Genomic DNA, 13,678 nt, shown 5'->3' on the forward strand with positions numbered 1-13,678 from the left:
TAGCATGGTGTAATCCAGAATCTCGTCAAACCTTTTTAGTAGTAATTGTATTTGTTAAGTGTAGTGTATCTCTTAAGTCGCTAACTAATTGTATTAGTTAACACGCAATGATCACATGGCTCATTTCAGATAGTCCTCTTAAAGACAATTTTTACCATAATTGTTGACATTTGCTTCCCGTCTCATCAAGGAGCAGCCGGGGGCAGGTACACCCATTAAATTGCAGCTTTACTAACAATATAAACTATACATGGGGATATTTGATCCATCATCCATACTTCCATATAACATATGATCTATTAATTTTACCAAAAAAAACCTATGATAACCGGGCTTCGTAGCCTGGTGGTAATGGAACCTCGGCTGAGGTGTCCGCCACCCAGCTTCGAAACCCGACCACAACGATTTAACATCCTTACTGTTGGGGCACTGGACCCCTTCGGGGGATATTTGGGAAAGTGGCTGCCCAGACACCAGAGATATCAAAAAAAAAAAAAAAAAAACCTATGATCTATCACATACATGTCCGATGTTAAAAGTCGATGATTATGCAAATGACGAGCTATAAGACGAGAAACGAGTACATATGCATAGCATGTAGTTTTTTGCATGTTTTTTTGTAATTTTGTTAATATGAAGTATGTTTTGTCATTGGAAATTTGGTGTTGCAGCCTTGGAGGCTTTCCATGGTTATTATGATTACTATTGTTATTTTGTAAAATGTGTGTTTTAGCTGAATAAGAGACTCGTTGCTAAAATTTATTCGGAGGACATATCAAATATAATCCAATATAGATGACATAATACTAAGGAGGTTTGATCATTAACATTATAGATGTGTGTATCTTTCATGGTGGCCCGACCAAACAAAGAAGTAGATCAACCAAGAAGCTGAGAAATTATGAAGCTCCGGTTTTGCTTGCCTACTTTCTCCACTATTCTTGGCCAAGCGTATCTAAACCTCCACGTGTCTGTTCCTTATTTCTCCTGAATTAAAGATTTAATCAACGGACGATTTGTTTTCATATTGAAAATTGATGCTAATCAAATCAGATGCAATTGTTATGGAGCATGTTTAGGAATTTTTATTAATGAGACAAATCTAATTTCACAAGTACAAAGAGGGCCGTGGCAAAGAAAACATTTTAAAGCAATAAACAATTAAAAATCTTTTTTAAAAAGATAAACGAAAAATACTAATTTAAATACTCAACCATTTCCCTTTATAGGATCTCCTTAGAAAGAAAACCATTTCATCATTTTCTTCTCTTTATTGTTTTCCCTCTACTGCTTCATCTTCTTGTTAATGCATGTCCAAGACTCTCCGGTAATGAAAGAGATCTCACGGCGGAGCAAGAAGACTTCTGTTGATGATAAAACAGGAGATGAGCCATCTGCATCATCAGTAGTCCCTAAAACTAAACGAAAACGCCGATCGCAACCGCGAGACGCTCCTCCACAACGCAGCTCTATGCATAGAGGAGTCACCAGGTTTGTAGGAGAAGGAAACACACTCTTAAACTCACCGTTTTAAAAACGTTTTTCTTCCTTAATTATTTATGTAACCATTTTGTATTAGGCATAGATGGACTGGGAGGTACGAAGCGCATTTGTGGGATAAGAATAGTTGGAACGAGACACAGAGCAAGAAAGGAAGACAAGGTCAGTAGTCTATACGTACACATATACTCGTATGTATTTGATGAAATAAAGATACGTCGTTTTGATATGTTTACTCCGATTTATCCGGAGGATTTACCTCGTCGTTACTGTTCTTGATTTGAATTATAAATTAATTTCTATTTATGAAATTAATTTGTTTTTACTATTTTAGTTATTAATATGTTTTTTTCTCTGACGATGCTGACCGGAAAATTGGCCGACTCATCACGTGCAGTATATTTAGGTGAGTTTGTTTTGTTCATTTTTCATATGGCGTTTTCTTTTTGTACTCCCGGATTGGTAGCCAAACACTTTATAAAACGATATAATAACAAGTTAATATTTATTTTAAAAAATGTAGAAAGTGGATATGTTGGCAAATCAAAAAGAAAAAGTTTACATTGCATATATCTACTGAGAGTGACACAAGGAACGAATAACGATTCTAATTTTCTATATACGCAACCATCTTCGATTCTAATACTATTTCTATTTTCACATTTACAGTTCACAATTTTTAGTATTTATACATGAAAAATTAAAACACCAACTAATGTTTTACTGATACATGGTGTCGCGCAGGTGCGTATGACGAGGAAGATGCAGCAGCACGTGCCTACGACTTAGCAGCATTGAAATATTGGGGACGCGACACAGTCTTGAATTTCCCTGTAAATTTTCTCGGAACCTAAATTAATTAGAACAGAGTTATTGTTCACATGATCCTTGTTTATTTCACAATCTTTCTTGCCTACATGTCTTTTTATAAACAGAATACAAAGAACGAAGAAGAGCATGTTTACAATTATAGTTTCCTTTTTGAGTGTTTATAAATATTGATTTCTCCTTTGTGTGGTTTATATAGGTGTGTAATTATGAAGAAGACATCAAAGACATGGAAAGCCAGTCGAAGGAAGAGTATATTGGATCTCTAAGAAGGTTATAACTTATAATTAAATAACTTTATTGTTTTTATGACTGATCATTAGCTAATTATCTTTGTGTCCGGTAACTAACTAAGAGTTGGTTGATAATACTTTATGATTACATTTTTAACAGGAAAAGTAGTGGGTTTTCACGTGGTGTGTCAAAATACAGAGGCGTTGCAAAGTAAATCGAGATTCTTCAATATATAATATACTCGCTAATTATTATGTCATCATAATAATCTCAATATACTATAGTTTCAAATGTTTATAAGTATTATGGGCTTGCAGGCATCACCATAATGGGAGATGGGAAGCTCGAATTGGAAGAGTGTTCGGCAATAAGTATTTATACCTCGGAACTTATGGTAACTTTTGTAAACCCTCTTTTATACTAGCTTAGCGACTAGATAAAACATCAGCTCATGCTTCATGCAATATTATAGATTAATAAAAAATATGTTAATATATCACTTTTCATAAATAATAGTATGCAATTTTCTAAGAATCGCTAGACGGTTGTTAGACTCCTTATTGTTTAAGCAGCGTCTAAACCGATTTTTCAAAAACAAATATAACAATGATATGACAAGACGTTGTAGCCCAATGGTTAGGACGGGTCCCCGCCTGCACCCAGGTAGGGGGTTCGATCCACGCCGGAGGGAACTACCTTGCAACGCTCTTGTCACCCACACGGATATGGGCCATGCTTTCGGCCCATTTGAAAAACTGGGAGGGGCGTCTATCCGTGGGCATTCCTTCCCCTTGGGGATTAGTCTGGGCCTTCTGGGCCTGGGATACCCCCAGGTTAAACAAAAAAAAAAATATAACAATGATAATATGTGAATGTCATTTGACATAATTTATGAATACTAGATGGACACATTCTTTTATGCATAGTTATGAGCTCATTCATTTTCAATGGTGTTTACCTTTTACAAGATATTATGATATATGCATATTGAACGTATAGTAACAAAAGAACTACACACATACTATATGTGTGTGTTTTTATCTTCATAGTAGCTTTACTTTTCTACTTACAAATCTTTTAAAGAGGGGGTTGCTATATTGATATGCATGCACGTAATCAGATCTCGAGTTGGTTGGGAAATAGATCACCAAACCCCAACCACTTAGTCAAGCCTTTAATTTATTGTATAGTTTTTTTATTATGTTTGACATTATACTATATATTTATTGTATGGTTTAAACTCTTAAGTCGCTCATCCAATTTAACTGGCCAATTTAATTCCACTATTTATGATCATGTTTCCCATATTGTCCTATATCAAGGGGGAAAAGTTTTAAGGAAAAGAAGAAAAATCAACAGAAAAGTACATTTCTAATTGACTTGTAGTTGTAGGCGTGTAGCATAGTCTTACCCCTATTGGTAAAATGTAACAATTAATAAACATAAGTAAAATCCAATAAGTTCCTTAAATTATGTAAAAAAAGTTCTCATTGTTTTGATTGTGACATTTTACACCCACCTTGTAGCTACACAAGAAGAAGCGGCCATTGCGTATGACGTGGCAGCAATCGAGTACCGTGGACTTAACGCCGTTACTAACTTCGACATAAGCCGTTATCTAAAATTGCCGGCGCCGGAGAAGCCTATCGACGCCGCGAATACTCCGCATTCCGATCCGAGCCCGTTTATAAACCCCGACCACCACGACTCGTCGGCATTGTCGCAGAGCCAATCCTCGTCCGACGACAACGACGATGACCGGAAAACAAAGTTGTTAAAGTCTTCTTCGCCTTGCTCGAACGCAGAGGAGGTGATCGGACCGGCGACGCCGCCGGAGATCGCTCCGTCTCGCCGGAGCTTCCCGGACGATATACAGACGTATTTCGGGTGTCAAGACTCCGGCAAGGTGGGGGACGATGACGTCATATTCGGTGGTTTAGATTCTTTCCTCACGCCTGATTTCTACAGCGAGTTTAATGATTGCTAAAAAAAAAGAAAAAAAAATGGATTTGATAAGTTTTGTTTTTTAGTTATTCTTTCTTTTCTTCGTTGACAATCTTATCTAATAAAGTTTGAATCTTTTCACACTTTCAAGTTTGGTTTGGTTTCCCTCATGCGTGTGTGAATTGAGAGGCACTGTAGATAAGAGGAATTGATAATGCAGAATAATAGTAAGGGATACATTATCATAATATGATCGTTGGAGGAGGGATGTTCAGAGATTGAACTCTTTTCTCCAAGTTCTAATGATCAAACGGTACAACAAAGCTTGGAATCAATGGAAGCTAAGCAAATGCAGAATGCTTGGTAGCCTGAGAATGGATACCTGCAAACAGATAAAGCAACATGTTATTTAGATAGCCTCTTTACTAATACTAAGCTTAAATTATGTTTATGTTTAATAGCAATTACCTGAAGTCAATTACAAACTTTGCTTTGTCTACTCTTCCCATTTGAAGAATCGTCTGCCTGGGATTCTCCTGTTTAAATAACCACAGCATGTTCAGGGTTTAGGAGATTGTGTGTGTTTGATGATTAAAGATCAGGAGAGTTGTGGAAATGTTACCGTGAGTGTGAGCTGAAAGTTCTTCACAGAGCTTTGTATTTTTAGACTTGTTCTTCCTCTGTCTCTGAAGTCCAACTCATGCTGCTTGGACATCTATTGAAAAGCAAAAAAAAATAACTGAATCAATACGAAGCTTCAGAAAACCACCGGTGAATCATCCCCATGAGACTTACTTTGTTGTAATGTGGTATCCTTGAGCATAGCTTCTGAACTTGATCCTTATTCTCAAGCCAATCTAGTGGTAGTTTACTAACTGGTGGGACCTATAGAAAAGAGACCGATTACTAACTTCTTTCCAAGATTCATGGAGATAAGCTTCAAGATTAGGCCTTTACCTGCTTATTGTTGTTCTTCTGCACTGGCTGCTGCTTTGGTAGTAAAGCTCTCATTCTTCTGTAGCTCCCCGTCCAAGTTGTTATAGTAGGTGTGAAGCTGCAGAAGCCAAGACAGACAGATATAAGATAAATCCAAAGCGAGAGTCACACGAAGCATTTTGTATATAATTCTCAAAGCTTACATTACAACTGAGAGAAGCGGCTTCACCACTTTACCTACGGATCCAACTCGAACTCCCTGCAATGGAATCAAAAGGAGCAGAAACATTCAGCTAATAGTTTTCCTACTAACTCTTAAGCAGAGAGCCATCACCAATAAGTTTCTGACCTTATCCCAAATGTAGTACTTAGAACCCATGAGATTAGCCGTCATAGAACCAACATAACTTTCATCCGAACTGCACAACAATCCCTTAACGTTCTGTGCAACCCTAAACACAGACTTCCCGTTACGCCGCCTGTGGTAAGCCACAGCTAGCTTCCGGTCTTTTCTTCCACGACCTTCCTGAAAATATATCATCCAACACTTGTAAGCTACCAGATACTTTGACATCACTTTATCTCAGTCTCAAACAGCATCATAGTAGATCAGGTATATGTACACTTACATGTGTATAAAGTGAATATACAGAACCATCGCGTAAGCCTTCTGGTGATTGTTCTTTAACAATGAGACAAGTGCATCTACCCACATCCAAAGGTAGCGTCTTGCACAGCAAAGCCCTTTTTAACAAGTTGCATATACAGTTTCAGACACGCTCAGGATAAGGAAAAAAAGCACAAGAATTTTAGTAACTGGAGTTATGTTTTTGTTGTACCTATTGGGCAAAGAAGACCAAGAGGAAGCAGGGGCAGCTTCGGAATCCGAGAATTCCCAGACTTTCAACGAGCTGGAATGCTCAGAGTCAACACTAGTCCAAGTTTTCATACCCTTGTCGACCTCACTGTTCAGCTGCATACACACTTGCAGCGACGTCTGCTTCAGAGCTGTTCGACCACCACCCGTCGAGAAAGATTTGAAGTTTGTGACCTCACTGGGAAACCCAGAACCTCCCTTCATCGATCGAGACTTCAAAGCTCGATCTTGCTTCTTAGTTTCCGCAGAGGCAGAGCTTGTTTCCGGCGGCAAGACATTCTCCTTATCCTCTCCTTTCTTAACGGAAACAGAGCGTGAGACTGTGTCGTCCACGTTTTCTTTATTATTCTCCTCCGACAGATCATTTTCTTTTCTCGAACCAGCCATGTGTTCCTCTTTTGGGTTGCTTTCAAGTTTTAAACTTTATGAGGGGGACTGAGAGTTTATTTATAGGTGTTGACAAAAGGTGGGTGAGTTAGGTTTGACCTGAAAGAGAATTTTGGCAATAGAGAAACGTTTCCGTTTTGAAAAGTTGAACAGTGTTTTCCATTTGAATTTGAATAGCCATCGGGGATTGTGCGAGCGCACGAAACCAAAGACAACGCTGGTCTTTCTTTTCTTGTCTCAACAACAGCAAGAAGAGGTTCTGTGTTTATTTTTTGCCCTTTTTCTCTGTTTTCTATGGACCCAAACTGTCACTAAATAATACTCCTACAGTCCTACTAGTGGGAATGGGATTCTTCCTTGTCGTTTTCCTTTGTCGGGAAACTGAATTTTTATGATTGGATTGAGGGAGATTGATTTTTTTTTCTAGCGGGAACCGTGTTTGAAAAACTAAATTAAAAGAAAAAAAAAACAGAATTACCATACCCGTTGGGTTTGGTTCAATTTCGGTTTTGTCGATTCAAAAGTTAGTAAACCGAAATGATGCATACTTAGTAGTTAGTACTTACGACATGCAACCAAATTTGTTCGTTTGTCTCTAACAACATTTTATGATTATTTGCAGCAATTAGACTATAAATTTTAAATCACTAAAATTATTAACATTATAAAAGAATAATTGTGATCAGTTGTTGACTCGTTGCAATCAATTTTACATCATCAAAACAATTTTTGACTCGCCGTAGATGGTAAATCGCAGTTGCATGTTGCATGTTGCATGTTGCATGTTGCAGCGATATATAAACAAATAGGTTGATATGCATCTGAATGATTTAAACCGGATTTGAGCATCTCAGAGTTTTTTTTAAAAGTACTTAAAACTACTGAACTACTTGCTGTTTTAGCTTTATCAAACCGCATGTCATGTCGTTTTTGGCTTCGTGAGTCATCCAAAGCCGATAAGCTTTTTTATTGTCAACCAAAGCCGATAAGCTAAGTGGTCAGAGCCTCAAAACATCGAGTGGCTAATAAACCATCACTGTATTACGAAATAAGTCCAAAACCATGAGAGGCCACAACTTCGTCGAAGCCCATTATCATCGTCAATGGCTAAAGCCAGCACCACTCTGTTTGCTGTCACCTCCTCTGTTTCGACTCGTTTCTCTCTTCTCCCTCCTTCTAAATCTCTTAAACTCTCAGCTCCAAGCGCGAGACTCGCCGTGCCAATGGCTGCTATGGCCACCACTGCTAAAAAGGTGGCTCCTGCTGTGATCGTGGGTGGCGGGAGAGTCGGACAAGCGTTGCAGGAAATGGGTAGTGGCGATGATGTATTGGTGAAGAGAGGAGAACCCGTTCCGGTTGATTTCGAAGGACCTATATTGGTTTGTACTAGAAATGATGATCTCGATGCTGTTCTTGAAGCTACTCCTCAGTCTAGATGGAAAGGTTGAAACTTTCTCTCTCTACTCTTAAGATTTCCTGAGTGAATCAAATTGTCAGATGTTTTCTAGGAGATAATGAATATGCTTTCTTCATTTTTTACTAAAAAATTCTGTGTAAAATAATCAGATTTGGTGTTTTTCCAAAATGGAATGATGGAGCCGTGGTTCGAGAGCAAAGGTTTGGGTGATGCAGACCAAGTGTTGGCCTATTTTGCTGTGTCAAAGCTCGGTGAGCCTCCTGTGGATGGGATAACTGACACTAACCCAGAAGGTTTAACTGCTGCTTATGGCAAATGGGCTTCGGATGTAGCTGCAAGACTGCAATCTGGTGGCCTCTCTTGCAAGGTTTACATGAAACAAACCTTTTTCTTATTCTTATAATTAAAAAAAAATAAACAAAGAAACTAATGTGTGTGTTCTTTTTTCGGTGTTTCCGTGGTTAGGTACTTGACAAAGAATCTTTTCAGAAGCAAATGCTGGAGAAACTCATATGGATTTGTGCGTTTATGCTTGTTGGAGCTCGTCATCCAGGGGCTAGTGTGGGCATGGTGGAGAAAGAATACAGAGATGAAGTACTAAAACTTCCATCCCCTCTGTTCTTGTTTTAGCATTTTAGAGAATCGTTGTTTACTTTTTAATTAATTTATAAGTTCAGGTGGCGAGACTCATCCAAGAACTCGCAGCAGCTGCTGCTGCAGAAAAAGGACTAACCTTTGAAGACAACATGGTGGAGAGACTGTGTGCTTATTCCAGAGCCGTTGCTCATTTCCCAACCGCTGTTAAAGAAGTATGTATCTCTTTTTCTATAGTGCTAGTGTGACCAGTATCTTGTGTCTCAGCTAGTTTTCTTACTATTAATGCAGTTTAAATGGAGGAATGGTTGGTTTTATTCGCTCTCACAGAAGGCGATTGAAGAAGGGAAACCTGATCCTTGTCCACTCCACACCGAATGGCTGAGAGAGCTAAAAGTGATATAGAGCCTTAACGGTACGTGACACACTTTAGTAGATAGTCGCAGATCATTGATCTGAAACTAGTTTGAGCTTTGTACACGTGTATGAGAAGCCAAGTAACGGTAAAACGTTTGACATTTTGTAAAAGAAAAAGTCCCGACTTTTATTTGTGAAAAGTCTGCGTATTCAACGATCAAACATCTGAAGTTGTTTTTTTCTTTCATAATTTGCGTATAAGATTGAATAAAGAAGGCTTGAAAGATGGTGTAGGAGGTTTCATTTTAACTGATCACCAGAAAGTCCCCACCTTTGAAAATAATCTGTCGTGATGAAAGTTTGTCTCATTGCGTTTTTTCTTCTCCGGAGACATTTCAAAGACAATGAACAAATCAAGAACCAGCCAGGAACCGTGTACGTAATCTTGTCTGAATCTTCGCCAAGTTGGTCGGTCCTAAGAGGTGTTCTGAAGGTTTCTTATCCCAGTTACTATAAAACAGGGCCGAAGATTAGCGTTAGCATATCACATAACTAACTCTCAAAACAAAAAAAAATAGTGCATAATGAGAAGAGAGAGTTCTTCCATATGTAACCTGCGCTCTCTTCTTGTTCTTTTGATCCATGGCATGAGTGTAGTGGCCGCTCAAGACCTCCTCACGGTTTCGAGTTCTTGTCAAAGTCATTGCGGGGGAATACCGATTCCTTATCCCTTTGGAATCGGTAAAGATTGCTATCTCAACAAGTGGTATGAAATCACCTGTAACAACAACAGCTCTGTTCCGTTTCTTCCGAGTATCAACAAAGAAGTGGTAAACATCTCTCTCCCTGACAACAACAGCGTGCCTCTTGGGTTGGTCCGAATCAAGAACCAAGTAACTTCTCTTGGCTGTTCTAACAGAGAAGACGGTAACTTCGCATTGAATGTTACAGGAAGCCCATTTGTCCTCACAGCCAGGAACACTCTAGTGGGAGTTGGTTGCAACAACAGGGCTATCATGACGGACATTGAACCGCAGATAGGAGGGTGCGAGTCTACTTGCCATGTAGGGCCTAGCCGAAGAGTGCAAAACATTTCGTGCGACGGCTATAGATGCTGCCAAGCCAGGATACCTTCTGACCGTCTGCAGCAAATCTCCGTCCAAGTAGAGAGCTTCGATGGTAACGACACAACAACAACATCAGGAGGATGCAAAGTTGCTTTCTTGACAGACCAGGGGTATACGCCGTCAAATATTACCGAACCGGAGTTGGTTTACCCTAACGGATATGCGACGGTTGAGTTAGGTTGGTTCATAGATATGTCCAACAATGTTCCCATATTTGGAACAGGAGAAATTTGCGTGTTAGATGTTAATGTTATAGTGAATAGAAGTTACACCGATAAACGTTGCGTTTGTGACTTTGGTAACTATTTAGACCGAAGCTATAGAAGCTGTAGTTGTAACTATGGTTACAGCGGCAACCCGTATATTTCAAATGGATGCAAAGGTAAATAGATTTTTTTATGGTTTTAGTTTTGGGGTTGGTTTCTGCAAGATTTTGAATCTCATCTATGCTCTTTTTTTGTTTTTTTTCTAATAGATAAAGATGAGTGCGACTTAGTTGTAGGGAGACACACGTGTGGGGACGGATATGACTGTGTGAATACGGAAGGAAGTTATGAATGCAGGCAAAGGAAAAGTAAATCACCGGCCATCATTTTAGGTATGCTATCACTTTAAATATGTCATCTTTAAATATGTTGAGAAGACAAACGAAACAGGAATTGAGCTATACTTTTTTTTTGTGATGAATAGGTCTTGGTCTCGGTTTTGGCTTGTTGGTTTTAGCCATTGGAGCGTGGTGGTTGTATAAGTTTATTCAAAAGCGAAGGGAGGCAAAGCGCAAGAAGATATTCTTCCAACGTAACGGAGGACTACTGCTGCAACAGCAACTGAATTCTAACGAAGGAAACCTCGAGACGACAAGAGTGTTCAGCTCAAAAGAACTAGAGAAAGCCACCGAAAACTTCAGCGTTAACCGTGTGCTGGGCCAGGGCGGTCAAGGAACCGTTTACAAGGGAATGCTCGTAGATGGAAGAATCGTAGCGGTGAAAAAATCGAAAGCCGTGGACGAGGACAAGATCGAAGAGTTTATCAACGAGGTGGTGATTCTCTCGCAGATCAACCACAGGAACATCGTGAAGCTCTTGGGATGCTGTCTGGAGACGGAAGTCCCTGTTCTGGTCTACGAGTTTATCCCCAACGGAAACCTTTTAGAGCATCTCCACGTAGAGTCTGATGATTACACCATGGCTACTTGGGCGATGCGTCTGCGTATCGCTGTGGATATCGCGGGAGCGCTTTCGTACCTCCACTCAGCTGCGTCGTCTCCTATCTATCACAGAGACATCAAGTCGACGAACATAATGCTGGACGAGAGATACCGAGCCAAGGTGTCCGATTTCGGAACTTCGAGATCGGTGACCGTTGATCATACGCATCTCACGACCGTGGTGGCAGGAACCGTCGGGTATGTTGATCCAGAGTATTTTCAGTCGAGCCAGTTTACGGACAAGAGCGATGTTTATAGCTTCGGGGTCGTGCTCGTGGAGCTGATAACAGGGCAGAAGCCGGTTTCTTTCCTGAGGTCGGAAGGAAACCGAACTCTAGCGACTTATTTCATTACTGTGATGAAAGAGTCTAGGCTTTTGGAGAGTATTGATGCTCGGATCAAAGATAGTTGCAACGTGGAACAAGTCGCTGCAGCTGCAAACCTGGCGAGGAGGTGTTTGAACTTGAACGGGAAGAAACGGCCGAATATGAGGGAAGTGTCTATGGAACTGGAGAGGATACGAGATTCACAGGTCTGTATTCAGAACGAGGTAGATGAAGAGACCATAGAGATCAACGTTGGAGATTATTGGAATGCTCTTTTTACTGATTCTTCCTCTAACGTTACCACCACATCTTCTTCTCATTGAACATTGGAGACCAAATATTAGCTGGCCTCATACGTTTTCAGCTTTGATGGAATGTCATCTTTCAAATAAGAAATATATGTATATAATTAATATTCTTGTAGATTCCATGTTGCCAACGATTTCAGTTGTATTATCCGTCCTTTTGCTTCAATGTTCTCCCATTAATTTCCTCTGCCACTGCTGGTTTTGCTGTAATTGTATAGTTTATGTCCCACAAGAAAGAAGGTGCTTGTATTCTCAAAAGAAGCATTATCCGAATTGCTCAAATTGTATAGCTAATAAACCAACTGTTGTTGAAAAGAAAAAGTAAAAACAACATCGCCCACCGTGGGGCTCGAACCCACGACCACAAGGTTAAGAGCCTTGCGCTCTACCAACTGAGCTAGACGGGCTTGGTGTTAAACGTATTTGGATAACTAACTCCCTCAATACCGACTGTTCATGGGATCAACATCTTCCAGAATCACTGCAAATGTATACTCTCTTATCTTTTCGATTATAAAAATCTCTGGTTGTTCACCATGTAGTAATAATAGTACACACAAGTAACATTGTACAATCAAATATTTAAAAAAATTAATGTTGTAGATCAATAAGAATAAGGTGGGGTTTCATCTTTCGCTAGATGTCATGCCAACCACACTAAAAGAATTTGAGTTTCCCTTTGGAGATAGCTTGAACGTGTTGCAATTGACACATTGCCTTGTCTTTCCCGGTCAAGCCATAACACGTGGAGGAGTGCCTACCTAAAGTAACAGCAAAGTAAAGATAAACAGTGCAGAGAAATGCCAAAAGAAGCAAAGCTGTTAAGAGATATCGATGTCTGTTGATAACGGTGGAGCAGCTACCCAAGTCTTCCCACTGCTTCTTTAGAGACTGGTGTCTCCTTAACGGTGAAGATACAATCATCCCATCAAGTACCATGGCTTTGATAAAAAAAACCCTGCAAAATTGATAATCACACAAATGCACAGCCAAATCAAAACAGGATTTTGGAGAGGAGAGAGAAGATCCAATCAGATTGAATGTAAAGTAATAGGGCTTTTGTAAGCCATGGATACTGCTGATCTGTCAAGACGAGCTATTCAATATGGAAACGACAGCGTTTTGATCTATCTAAACAAACGATTTGGCGTCAATGCACATTGGATTCGAGAAAATGGACGATCAATTGAAATCAGAATGTAAGGCCGATAGGTGAGTGAGGAAACAGATCCAAAAAGTGGGTAGAGAAAACGAACCAATGACACACAGGAAGAGGTGGAAATGGGTTAGAGATCTGGAGAGGAAGAAAAAGCAGCTGCTTCCAGCTCACGTCGACATGCAAAAGATTAGTCCGCCGCTAACCGATGTTTTCTAGCTCCGGCAGCGTTTACGATATTGAGATAGAGAGATCAAATCAATCTCCTCCGTGGATTTGCCGGATGACGCCGTACGCGGTTTTATTAAGTCTTCTGTTACATACGACGGGAATCTAGCGACTTTTTTATAACAAACTTTTTTAAAAGATAAATAAGGAAGAGAGAGAGAGAATGATAATGCCTTGTTTAGCTTCCACTCCTTTGTCTTTTAAAAAAGATGATGGGCATGTGTTGTTTTGGATAATAATGATTGGCATGTT

At 39.7% G+C, this 13,678-nt stretch overlaps 5 protein-coding genes and 1 non-coding gene across 8 annotated transcripts; 3 read left to right on the forward strand and 3 right to left on the reverse strand.

Moving 5' to 3' along the window:
* The first annotated feature begins 1,216 nt into the window (after positions 1-1,216).
* LOC108807440 (AP2-like ethylene-responsive transcription factor At1g16060) lies at positions 1,217-4,651 on the forward strand. Of its 2 annotated transcripts, XM_018579758.2 has the most exons (8): positions 1,217-1,491; positions 1,580-1,662; positions 1,898-1,906; positions 2,245-2,333; positions 2,528-2,601; positions 2,722-2,772; positions 2,880-2,956; positions 4,089-4,651. In XM_018579758.2, the coding sequence occupies exons 1-8, from the start codon at positions 1,307-1,309 to the stop codon at positions 4,547-4,549; spliced, it is 1,029 nt and encodes a 342-aa protein (XP_018435260.1). In that variant the 5' UTR covers positions 1,217-1,306; the 3' UTR covers positions 4,550-4,651. The 2 variants fall into 2 exon arrangements, with proteins under 2 accessions (XP_018435260.1, XP_018435322.1); XM_018579820.2 differs by lacking the exon at positions 1,898-1,906 and having other exon boundaries at positions 1,218-1,491.
* Positions 4,652-4,707: 56 nt separating this feature from the next.
* LOC108807342 (tubby-like protein 8) lies at positions 4,708-6,906 on the reverse strand. Its single transcript, XM_018579654.2, has 9 exons — positions 6,282-6,906; positions 6,072-6,186; positions 5,792-5,968; positions 5,646-5,701; positions 5,464-5,560; positions 5,302-5,391; positions 5,129-5,221; positions 4,975-5,042; positions 4,708-4,888 (listed from the first exon to the last, which is right to left on the reverse strand). Exons 1-9 carry the CDS (start codon positions 6,704-6,706, stop codon positions 4,813-4,815), a joined length of 1,197 nt encoding a protein of 398 aa, XP_018435156.1. The 5' UTR covers positions 6,707-6,906; the 3' UTR covers positions 4,708-4,812.
* An 801-nt stretch (positions 6,907-7,707) lies between these two features.
* On the forward strand, positions 7,708-9,296 carry LOC108842271 (uncharacterized). Its single transcript, XM_018615170.2, has 5 exons — positions 7,708-8,149; positions 8,273-8,490; positions 8,589-8,717; positions 8,801-8,932; positions 9,009-9,296. Exons 1-5 carry the CDS (start codon positions 7,810-7,812, stop codon positions 9,120-9,122), a joined length of 933 nt encoding a protein of 310 aa, XP_018470672.1. The 5' UTR covers positions 7,708-7,809; the 3' UTR covers positions 9,123-9,296.
* A 131-nt stretch (positions 9,297-9,427) lies between these two features.
* On the forward strand, positions 9,428-12,159 carry LOC108842064 (wall-associated receptor kinase-like 22). Of its 2 annotated transcripts, XM_018615058.2 has the most exons (4): positions 9,772-9,904; positions 10,026-10,583; positions 10,677-10,799; positions 10,892-12,159. In XM_018615058.2, the coding sequence occupies exons 2-4, from the start codon at positions 10,091-10,093 to the stop codon at positions 12,055-12,057; spliced, it is 1,782 nt and encodes a 593-aa protein (XP_018470560.1). In that variant the 5' UTR covers positions 9,772-9,904; positions 10,026-10,090; the 3' UTR covers positions 12,058-12,159. The 2 variants fall into 2 exon arrangements, with proteins under 2 accessions (XP_018470408.1, XP_018470560.1); XM_018614906.2 differs by having other exon boundaries at positions 9,428-10,583.
* Positions 12,160-12,376: 217 nt separating this feature from the next.
* Positions 12,377-12,449, reverse strand: TRNAK-CUU (transfer RNA lysine (anticodon CUU)). The gene has a single exon. It is a non-coding gene; the product is annotated as a tRNA-Lys (tRNA).
* Positions 12,450-12,520: 71 nt separating this feature from the next.
* LOC108853203 (uncharacterized) lies at positions 12,521-13,578 on the reverse strand. Its single transcript, XM_018626651.2, has 2 exons — positions 13,299-13,578; positions 12,521-13,000 (listed from the first exon to the last, which is right to left on the reverse strand). The coding sequence occupies exon 2, from the start codon at positions 12,979-12,981 to the stop codon at positions 12,700-12,702; it is 282 nt and encodes a 93-aa protein (XP_018482153.1). The 5' UTR covers positions 12,982-13,000; positions 13,299-13,578; the 3' UTR covers positions 12,521-12,699.
* Positions 13,579-13,678: the final 100 nt, after the last annotated feature.

This window comes from Raphanus sativus, chromosome 1 (genome assembly GCF_000801105.2).
Source record: "Raphanus sativus cultivar WK10039 chromosome 1, ASM80110v3, whole genome shotgun sequence".
In the NCBI taxonomy this organism is placed as follows: domain Eukaryota; kingdom Viridiplantae; phylum Streptophyta; class Magnoliopsida; order Brassicales; family Brassicaceae; genus Raphanus; species Raphanus sativus.

What these genes read in the sequence shown, in the direction of transcription:
- LOC108807440 (XM_018579758.2), top strand. Translation starts at nt 1,307, where the DNA reads ATGCATGTCCAAGACTCTCCGGTAATGAAAGAGATCTCACGGCGGAGC. An exon ending in TATATTGGATCTCTAAGAAG is followed by an intron (nt 2,602 to 2,721) that starts GTTATAACTTAT and finishes CATTTTTAACAG; the next exon opens with GAAAAGTAGTGGGTTTTCAC. An exon ending in TTTATACCTCGGAACTTATG is followed by an intron (nt 2,957 to 4,088) that starts GTAACTTTTGTA and finishes CCCACCTTGTAG; the next exon opens with CTACACAAGAAGAAGCGGCC.
- LOC108807342 (XM_018579654.2), bottom strand. Translation starts at nt 6,706, where the DNA reads ATGGCTGGTTCGAGAAAAGAAAATGATCTGTCGGAGGAGAATAATAAA. An exon ending in TATATTCACTTTATACACAT is followed by an intron (nt 5,969 to 6,071) that starts GTAAGTGTACAT and finishes ATATATTTTCAG; the next exon opens with GAAGGTCGTGGAAGAAAAGA. An exon ending in GGATACCACATTACAACAAA is followed by an intron (nt 5,222 to 5,301) that starts GTAAGTCTCATG and finishes GCTTTTCAATAG; the next exon opens with ATGTCCAAGCAGCATGAGTT.
- LOC108842271 (XM_018615170.2), top strand. Translation starts at nt 7,810, where the DNA reads ATGGCTAAAGCCAGCACCACTCTGTTTGCTGTCACCTCCTCTGTTTCG. An exon ending in TCCTCAGTCTAGATGGAAAG is followed by an intron (nt 8,150 to 8,272) that starts GTTGAAACTTTC and finishes TAAAATAATCAG; the next exon opens with ATTTGGTGTTTTTCCAAAAT. An exon ending in AGAAAGAATACAGAGATGAA is followed by an intron (nt 8,718 to 8,800) that starts GTACTAAAACTT and finishes TTATAAGTTCAG; the next exon opens with GTGGCGAGACTCATCCAAGA.
- LOC108842064 (XM_018614906.2), top strand. Translation starts at nt 9,659, where the DNA reads ATGAGAAGAGAGAGTTCTTCCATATGTAACCTGCGCTCTCTTCTTGTT. An exon ending in TATTTCAAATGGATGCAAAG is followed by an intron (nt 10,584 to 10,676) that starts GTAAATAGATTT and finishes TTTTTCTAATAG; the next exon opens with ATAAAGATGAGTGCGACTTA. An exon ending in ATCACCGGCCATCATTTTAG is followed by an intron (nt 10,800 to 10,891) that starts GTATGCTATCAC and finishes TGTGATGAATAG; the next exon opens with GTCTTGGTCTCGGTTTTGGC.
- LOC108853203 (XM_018626651.2), bottom strand. Translation starts at nt 12,981, where the DNA reads ATGGTACTTGATGGGATGATTGTATCTTCACCGTTAAGGAGACACCAG.